Genomic DNA, 9,488 nt, shown 5'->3' with positions numbered 1-9,488 from the left:
TGGAATTGTGGTGTGCATCATGGCAGGCGTACTGGTGTGTTCACGGCGCAGACTCGTTGGCATGATTGAGAGCAAACCTGAGAGGTCATGGGCCTACGGCAGAATGTGGCCAAATAAAAAATCTCCCAAAAAATCGCTAGTTTTATTTGAATATAGCTAAAATAGCTCCTTGTCGCAAAAATAAATAAATAAAAAAGTCGCAGCTACAATGAGAAAGTAGCTAAATTTGGCGACAAAATGCCCAAATTGGCAACACTGACCCTTTACTAGCGAGTTGCCTAACATGTATAGCCTACTACAAATAACTCGAACAAATTCCCCCCCTTCTCTTCTAGAACGACACATCCAGTCTCTTCTCTTTAAAATCCATGGAATTCATTTAAAAAACATGTATGTTCTTTAGTTTTTAGGGTGCTTTTGCTGGTTATGCAAGCACTTAGATTTCAGTATGCAAGAAGTCAGCGAGTTTCTTAACCCATCCATCATCTGGTTTATCTATAGGTCAGTTCAAGCTTGCAGTTTTCATAACTTTGGCTGTTTATTCTAGTTTATACAGATCTGTTTAATACAGAAATTCTACAAGGGAGTAGTACACTAATGCTGATATTTTGTCAAACAATTCAGATTTTGTAATTGGTTTCCCCCAGAAAAGTGTTTGCTATAGCTAAATTTATTACAATTGTAGCTGACATAAAGCTGAAATCAAATCAAATATGAAATATTAGATAAAAACCTAAACAACTTAAACGGACATTAGACATGTCGCCCTGGGAGCTAGTACTAAAGTGACTGAACTGAAGTAAAAATGAATAAATAACAAAAGCACAAATTTAGTAAAACTTTAATTATAATGAAGCTGAAAATATAAAAACAGGCTAATTCAAAATATTAATAAATACTATAATAGTATATAAATGTACTAAAATAACACTGGGAACTATATGGCTAATGGCACCATTTTCAGGCCTGTTTACCCTCACTAAAATTCAATAAACTAAAATAGAAATCTGTAGTTAGTAACTGCTGCCTTAAACTTTAAAATGATGCAAAGTTAGAATCAGCAGTGATTTAATGGCACTTTACGGACCACTGAAATAATTGAATTACTGGTGTAGAAACGGAGTATGAAATTATACAGTGGGACGAAATAAATCGATAAACACAAAGACATTAAAACATTGTGAAAACCTTTTAACAACTCGTTTGTGCAAGAATGTCTCTCATGTAACCATTTCTTACAGCCACTTGTGAACTAAAACATGTAAGCCACATTCAAAATGGTTTTGCAGGATAGTATCTCTAAAAATGAAAAGATAAAAATGAAAAATCCACACGATAGATCATAACAAAGTTTTGCAAGTCTTAAGAGATCAACTCTCGTTCCTTTTATTTTTATTATTACATTATTATTAGCACAAATTACATTTCAAATAATAACCAGAGACGTGAATATGAATAAAACAGAGCGAGAGTTTTTACAATAAAAGATTTTAATTTTGCCCCTTATATCCATCAAGCTCTTTCTAGCGTGTAGATGATTTAGCATGAGTATCTACCATCTGACTGAAGGATATCTCTCGTTTTGAAGCTCTAAAGTCAGAGTTTGATGGACGAACCCATGTTGTTTTGCTCTCTCAGCATCACTCTCGAATCCTTTCCTCTTTTTTTTCTTCTTCTTCTATTGCCATTGTCTCAATCAAAAAAAACAAAAACAGAAAACACATTTCCACATATAACCGTAGACAGACAAACAAATAAACGGTATAAAGAATAATACATAAAATCAAGAGAGTTTTTACAATAAAAGATTTTAATTCTGCCCCATTGAATAAGACAATCATACAGACATATTAAAGGCAATTACTGTCTACCATAATACTGGAAAATTCATGTGCACTGTGTCCTATATTAGGTGGTTTATACCTACAGAAGAAGCCACTTTATCCATGGCACACTGTTTGTATTTATAAGGCACTCATTACCACAAAGGAGCCGTACTGTTAGTGGAATGAATTTAGTGGAAATTAAACATGCTAACACACACACACAAATGCATTTTGCACACATACACACACATTCTCTTAAGTGGCTAAGAATGCAACTACACTACAGAGGCAATAGCAACTCTAATCCTTATTCTGACAGTTCTTTTAAGTAACAGGTATAAAGTAGTTGCTGGGTCCAGAGTAGTGATATACCTGGAGGTTTTCGTACAACAATTTAAACATCAGGCTTTGGTTTCAGATCACTCCATCTGTACTCAGTCCCATCTTTGTGAGCTCAGCTGCTTTATTTTTTTAATAAATCTGGCTTGTTGGTTCATTTTGTCGATTCAACCCCAGCATCAGAATGGGACTGAGCACAGTGTGAGAGTTTCAGCATGAACTGCCTCTAGCAACCAAAAAGCTCAAGCGCATCTGTGCAGCTGTTTTCTACTAATGGAGGTGATCTACTCTAATCGAAGTCGCTAATGGCAGAAAAAGCATGTTTGTCAAGTATTAACAACATGGTGGGTTTGTTGTCCCATAATGATGTTAAAATTCGAAGGTATTGCCTGCTCTGTCCACTGAGCCATGCCGTCTCTGCTTCAAGTGTTTCATGTCCTACCGAGCATTATCTACCGTCTAAAGCAAGAGAGCAAAGCAGCAAACAGAGGAATACTAACATTAGCACCTTTACGAAAGGTCTCAAGACTATGACTGCCTTCAAGATGAGAGTGAAAGAGAGAGAGTGGCCATGACAAGCTTCATTTAGCTTGCATTTATATCCATCAAGCTCTTTCTAGCGTGTAGATGATTTAGCATGAGTATCTACCATCTGACTGAAGGATATCTCTCGTTTTGAAGCTCTAAAGTCAGAGTTTGATGGACGAACCCGTGTTGTTTTGCTCTCTCAGCATCACTCTCGAATCCTTTCCTCTTTTTTTTCTTCTTCTTCTATTGCCATTGTCTCAATCAAAAAAAACAAAAACAGAAAACACATTTCCACATATAACCGTAGACAGACAAACAAATAAACGGTATAAAGAATAATACATCAAATCAAACAATAGTGAATAAAACAAGGGCCCCCATAACAAAGTGCTGAGGCCTGTTTGGAGTGACACAATCAAACAATTTACAGCACTTGAAGACTCACAAATGAACATACAAAATGGTGAAAAGCTAATGAAATACATAGAAAAGTAAACCGCAACATAAAACACATTAACCAGAGAATAGATGCAGTATGGATAGCAATAAAAGTAATAAAATGGTGTGATTCTTCCATTAACAGTACATAATCTCAGGAATCCTGATTGTGATCAGTAAGAGAGGAATTCGTCCACGTCATCTCCCTCCTCGTGTCTGTCCTGGTTTAGACCTCCTTTGTGCTGGTCTTCATCTTCTCCACCGTCTCCTGATGGAGGCATACGTCAGAAGTCAGTCGTTTGTTTGTTTTGCCTCAGGCAAACTAACTGACAGCAACAGCTTATATTTCACATAGAAAATCAACAAGCAGTTAGTGTAACAGCCCATGAGGAAGGTCACCACCTGCAGTTTACAGCCCTCTAAAAAGTGTATTAGTCAGTTGAAATGACAAACTAAGTCCTCCCTCAGACTCGGGGAAACATGCCTGGACTTGAACTGGCTAGTTCTGGATTTTTGTGTCAGTGATATCTACACATCAAACACCACTTACTATGTCAGTCGCATTATTTTGTGGTTTATTTGACTTATTTTAAGAGTTAGTGTATGAAGTAGTGTGAGAGCATAAAACTCTCCTTAAATCAGCAAGCTCCTGCTTTTACTGAGGGATTTATTGTCTGTTTGCATGCATCGTGTTATGTGAAGTGATAAACACTAAGTAAAAACACATTTGCTGTACGCTTGTGAAACATCGTGTCTAAAATGGAAGCCCATAAGTGACCGATTTCAAAGACTAAACATATTGCAGCACCACACTGAGAAATTTAGCTTACTTAATGTTTTGGCTCTAAGAAGCCTAAAAAATATAGTTCATATACAAAAGGTACTGGGTAAGTTGATTTTTAATTTGATTAAATTACACTACCGTTCAAAAATTGGGGTCAGTAAGTTTTAAATATGACAGAAAATAACTGAAATATAAATCTTTTGTAACATGTCTTTATTGTCACTTTGGAGCAATTTAATACATCACTGCTGAATAAAAGTATTAATTTCTTGCTATTTCTTACTAAAATCTTACTGAACCCAAACTTTTAAATGGTGGTGTATGTTTTATGTAATATTTTCAGTACTGAATGAAATATTAATATATTTATTTACAAAGCCAATCCTAGACTTCTGGGGGCCCTACGCAAAACTGTGTCGGCGGGGCGGGATGGTTGGGGGTTATGAATGACGATATATGAATGAATGAAACGCCTTTGTCGCTTGAGAAACGGTGTCTCTTCCGAGGCTCGGTACGCTTTCAACTCGTTTTTTTTTTTTTTGTCTCGAGTAAGACACTGCATGACATTCACGATACATGATTTGACTGATTTTTACATAGAAAGGGCGACAGCGCACTGCATTAAAAGAAATGACGTAAGCGGTTTTCATAACCACTGGCCAAATTCAAAAACGAAACTAAAATTAAATCATCTTTGAGAGCAAGGGGGCCCCCTGGTGTTTCGGGGGCCCTACGCAGCTTGCATACTTTGCGTATAGGGAGGATCGGCTCTGTTGATTTATTTCTGCCATTATTTAGCCTTTATTAGATGGGACAGTCAAGGATAGATAGTAAGCAATTTGACATTGATTTATGATAAACAATGACATCAATTTGCGGTGAATGAAATCAGACAGCTGACCTGATGCTTGTTGAGTTCAGCCACACGGCGAGTCCATTCCTCTTCGGTCATCTCCTGATCCCCATTAGTGTCAATAACTGGGCTTTTCTCTGTGGAGCGAGTCAGTATGTTTTTTTAGTCTCGAGCAAGACTGTACGACATTCACATTACATGATTTGACTGATTTTTACATAGAAAGGGCGACAGCGCACTGCATTAAAAGAAATGACGTAAGCGGTTTTCATAACCACTGGCCAAATTCAAAAACGAAACTAAAATTAAATCATCTTTGAGAGCAAGGGGGCCCCCTGGTGTTTCGGGGGCCCTACGCAGCTTGCATACTTTGCGTATAGGGAGGATCGGCTCTGTTGATTTATTTCTGCCATTATTTAGCCTTTATTAGATGGGACAGTCAAGGATAGATAGTAAGCAATTTGACATTGATTTATGATAAACAATGACATCAATTTGCGGTGAATGAAATCAGACAGCTGACCTGATGCTTGTTGAGTTCAGCCACACGGCGAGTCCATTCCTCTTCGGTCATCTCCTGATCCCCATTAGTGTCAATAACTGGGCTTTTCTCTGTGGAGCGAGTCAGTCTCATTATTATAAAATGGAATCAGTACTGCTCATGTGGGGGAAAGTGGGGTAAGATGTGTCAGCCCTTCAACTTCCCTTGTGTCACTTTATCACTTTTTTTGACAAGTCATATTTCTATGGTCTGTATTATTCCGAAATATAATTAGGTCTCAGTCTGCTTTCACTTTGACTAGAGTGCAAATGGGCACAGCTTACCCCACACTCTCCTTTTCTATCTTGAATTTGTTGATATAAACTCACCATCACAAGTCATGGCAGTGCAGACCCAGTTTCCACATGCGCAGACGCAGATGTTGCACTCTACCTGCGTCTCGGCACCATCCTCGTAGGTCTCATCTTCCAGAGCACACTCTGTAGTAACACACAAACCATGTTAACACAATAATGTTCAAAACAAGTTACCAGAAGGCCCCCCAAAAAATTGTATCTTGATTACGAACACTTTATTCCCTATAAACTACTGTAAGTTAAAATCAGCAAAAGCTGTCTGAACATCACCATTTGAAAGGCTTGCAATACATGGCTGTGTCTGCAACCAAATACTGTCTGCCTGTGTCCCAGATTCCCAAATACAAAACAGGAAATTACTGTGGAACGACTATGCTGCTACAACCATCCAGGAGAAACTAGGGTAAATGAATATGACTGAAGTGTGCAGTTCTCAACTATCATGGCAAGTCGACTCAAGATCAGAAGCCAGGGCATCTGCTTTTAATTCTGATCTGCTATGATACACCAATGGTGCTATGAATGCTATAGTTTACTGTCAACAGGATTTATAAATGTCATATATCCTTCTCCAGATCTTTATATTCTTCTCTAGTGTGTCTTTTATATCATGTGACAGACCCACAGGTTATGTTCTAATCAGTGTTATTTTAGTATTGTTTATATTATTATAGTATTCATATTTTGAATTAGCTTTGAACAAGTTTTTATTTTAAGTTTTAGTCGTTTCGTTATGTTTTTGTCATTCTTATTCTTTTTTTTATATTTATATTAATTTTCATGAATTTTTATATTTTAGTTTGAGTAATTTTAGTCTTCCAACTTTTTAGTCAGTTGCCAAGGCAACATTTCTAATTTTCATTTAAGCATTTTTAAGTTTAAGTTTTTCATCTAATATTCATATATTATTTTATTTCAGCTTTATTCCAATTACCAATTTTTTTTAAATTCATTTTAGTTTCACTCAACAATAACAGCACTGGTTCTGAGTTTGCGTGTGTAAAAGTTGCTTCACATGATGCCAGAGAAAGCAGCTCCTCCCACTGAACTTTCACCTAGTTCTGCATGTGGAGCCTATCAGCCTGAGGAACGTTCTGTGGAAGTGCGGAAAGCCCCTCGTTTGCTCCCTCTCTGCAATTCTGGGAAAACTCGGGAATGTAACTTTGAATATAAGAAAGATCTTCAATATGGAAGCAAAACTTCCAACTCTGAAGGAATTAAAACTGCTCCTTAAGTATAAAAAACCACCATAGCTTTGTTCACACTGCTCACAAATCTTGACTTGTCCACATTGTCAGTACGCAAGTGATGGAATCGTTTGTAAACTCCATGCTGGTGCAGACAGAAGCAAGACAGACAGAGACTCACTCTTCTCAGGAGGGTTGAAGCCTGGTTTCAAGCAGCTGAGGAACTCATCAAAGCTCAGTTTCCAGTCGGCATTCTCATCTGAGAGCTCAACAAGAGCGTCCACACAAAGGCTCCTGTGAGATACATGTAGGATCTTTTGAACATTCCTTTCACAACAAAACATTTTATTCCGATGTGACCAAGAGTTAAAAATTCATGTCTTATTTGTGTTTTCAATACACTTATCTAGCTAACCGAATATGCAGTATAGCACACAGTTGTGCAGTGAAATGTTTGCTTGGCTTTATCAGTGTTTGTAGATGGAGATTTCCCCCTCTGGCTCATCCTGACAGACAGATGGACACAATAAACTCAAATAACCCCTACTGTGAGAGAAACAGGAAGAAGTCCAGTGTGACTGAGATGATTATGATGATTATAACTACAGTGTAGGCTAGTGGTTAAAGGGATTGTTCACTCAAAAATGTAAATTCATTCCTCTTTTAGAAAAAATATATATTTTGAACTATATTTTGAACTCTTCTGCATTCCAATGAACAGTTACTTTAAAATATTGCAGATTTGGTTATTCATGGAAAGCATACTGTATGTCACAACAGACTGCATTTTGTAAACTACCGTTCAAAAGTTTGGGATCTGTATCGGTACCGTCTCTTTTGCTCACCAAAGCTGCATTTATTTGATCAAAAATACAGTAAAAGGTATTACTAAAAACAGTAATATTGTGAAATATTACTACAATTGAAAATAACCATAATCTATTTGAATATATTTTAAAATGTAATTTATTCCTGTGATCACAGCTGAAATTTCAGCATCATTACTCCAGTCTTCAGTGTCACATTAAATTCTTACGGACCCCAAACTTTTAAACGGAAGTGTACAAATGCGCACTAGTTCTGTGAGATTGTGTGACTGTGTGTGTGTGTTTTTACCTGAGCAGGCGGTTGTTCTCCTCTTCAGCGTAAGAGTTCATCTGAACGGCTGTTTCATTGTGCTGAATGAACTTAAGCAGCTCTGCAGAATCCAGCTGAGAGTCTCCGTTATCATAATTCTATAAGAAACAAAAAAATAATTTTCCCACACTTCAGTTTCAGTCAGGTAGCAGTTTCAGTGGGGTTATCGTTTATAAGTTATTTGAAGAGAGGAATAGGAAATAGGATTGAAATGGGATTGGGATTGTAAGGTCATCTGCTCTCTGTGCAGTTTGCTCTGAACAGATAACTGATGTGTCTGATCATTTCTGTCTAATGAGTCATCTGCAAATGTGTGTAGGGCAGCAGGTCTAGGATGATTGTGTGCTACAGAATATAGACCCTTTTCACATTTACAGGGTTCTCAGAAGCAGAAGTCAACTACATAGAAGGCAAACTACATATATGGGTGAGCGGAAACTGCAACAAATATACATGTCGTGTTCCCATTTGCTCCAATAGCAAAAGAAAAAATCCACAGTATTGTTTCTATGACTTTACAAAAGAAAGACGTCAAATGTGACCCTGGACCACAAAACCAGTCTTAAAGGTTTAGTTTACCCAAAAATGAAAATTAGCTTGTGTTTTACTTACCCTCGAAGCATCCTAGGTGTATATGACTTTTTTCTTTCAGACCAATCCAGTCAGAGTTATATAAAAAATTGTCTTTGATCTTTCAAGCTGTTTAATGGCACTCAGCGGGTGTTGCATGCATCAGTCCACAAGTCGTCAAATAAAGCTCGCGCATTAATAATAAAACGTGCTGCAGACGGCTCCAAGGGATGAATAAAGGCCCCTTGTAGCGAATCCATGAGTTTTTGTAAGAAAAATATCCATATTTCAAACGTAATAAACACTTTTCTCTCACTTCCATTGACTGTCATCCACTGAAGCAGTTCCGGCAGATGTCGTAAGATGTGCGGCGTTGCGTGATTAGTGACGAATGCGGAGAGAGAACAAAACAAAACGCCGGTCACGAATTAGAAGTACAAACAGAAGATTTGTAAAGAAGAATGTCGGAGGATTTCGATATAAGCCAAGAGGAGACTGGTTTTCCTTTGCTAAAGTAAGGAAACTTTGCTTCCTTTGCTCCTATTAAACAAAGTCGTAAGACTAGCGTATCGCAGAGGCGCGCGCGCTGCACATACGTCATATGCCAAAAATTCATAGATTCGCTACAGGGGGCCTTTATTCATCCCCTGGATTATATTATGAATGGGCGAGCTTTATTTGACAACTTGTGGACTGTTCAACTGCAACACCCGCTGAGTGCCATTAAACAGCTTGAAAGATCAAAGACAATTTTTAATATAACTCCGATTGGATTGGTCTGAAAGAAGAAAGTAATATACACCTAGGATTCTTCGAGCGTAAGTAAAACACAAGCTAATTTTCATTTTTGGGTGAACTAACCCTTTAAGTGTCAATTTTTCGAAATTGAGATTATAAATCGTCTCAAAGCTGAATAAATAAATGTTCCATTGATGTATGGTTTGTTATGATAGGACAATATTTGGTCG

At 37.4% G+C, this 9,488-nt stretch overlaps 1 protein-coding gene across 1 annotated transcript in view; it reads right to left on the bottom strand.

Moving 5' to 3' along the window:
- Positions 1 to 1,798: 1,798 nt before the first annotated feature.
- Positions 1,799 to 9,488, bottom strand: part of LOC107559498 (follistatin-related protein 1-like) — a 15,268-nt gene continuing 7,578 nt past the window's right edge. The window contains exons 2-6 of the mRNA XM_016243346.1: positions 7,930 to 8,048; positions 6,995 to 7,107; positions 5,639 to 5,749; positions 5,292 to 5,380; positions 1,799 to 3,399 (exon numbers count right to left, since the gene is read on the bottom strand). Of these exons, the coding sequence (XP_016098832.1) occupies positions 3,358 to 3,399; positions 5,292 to 5,380; positions 5,639 to 5,749; positions 6,995 to 7,107; positions 7,930 to 8,048 (474 nt within the window). The 3' untranslated portion in view covers positions 1,799 to 3,357. The remainder of the gene's footprint in view (positions 3,400 to 5,291; positions 5,381 to 5,638; positions 5,750 to 6,994; positions 7,108 to 7,929; positions 8,049 to 9,488) is intronic.

This window comes from Sinocyclocheilus grahami, unplaced genomic scaffold (genome assembly GCF_001515645.1).
Source record: "Sinocyclocheilus grahami isolate Dianchi unplaced genomic scaffold, SAMN03320097.WGS_v1.1 scaffold688.1, whole genome shotgun sequence".
NCBI classification, from domain to species: Eukaryota; Metazoa; Chordata; class Actinopteri; order Cypriniformes; family Cyprinidae; genus Sinocyclocheilus; species Sinocyclocheilus grahami.
Note: the sequence above shows the minus strand (reverse complement) of the source record. Positions and strands in the feature narration are given on the sequence as shown.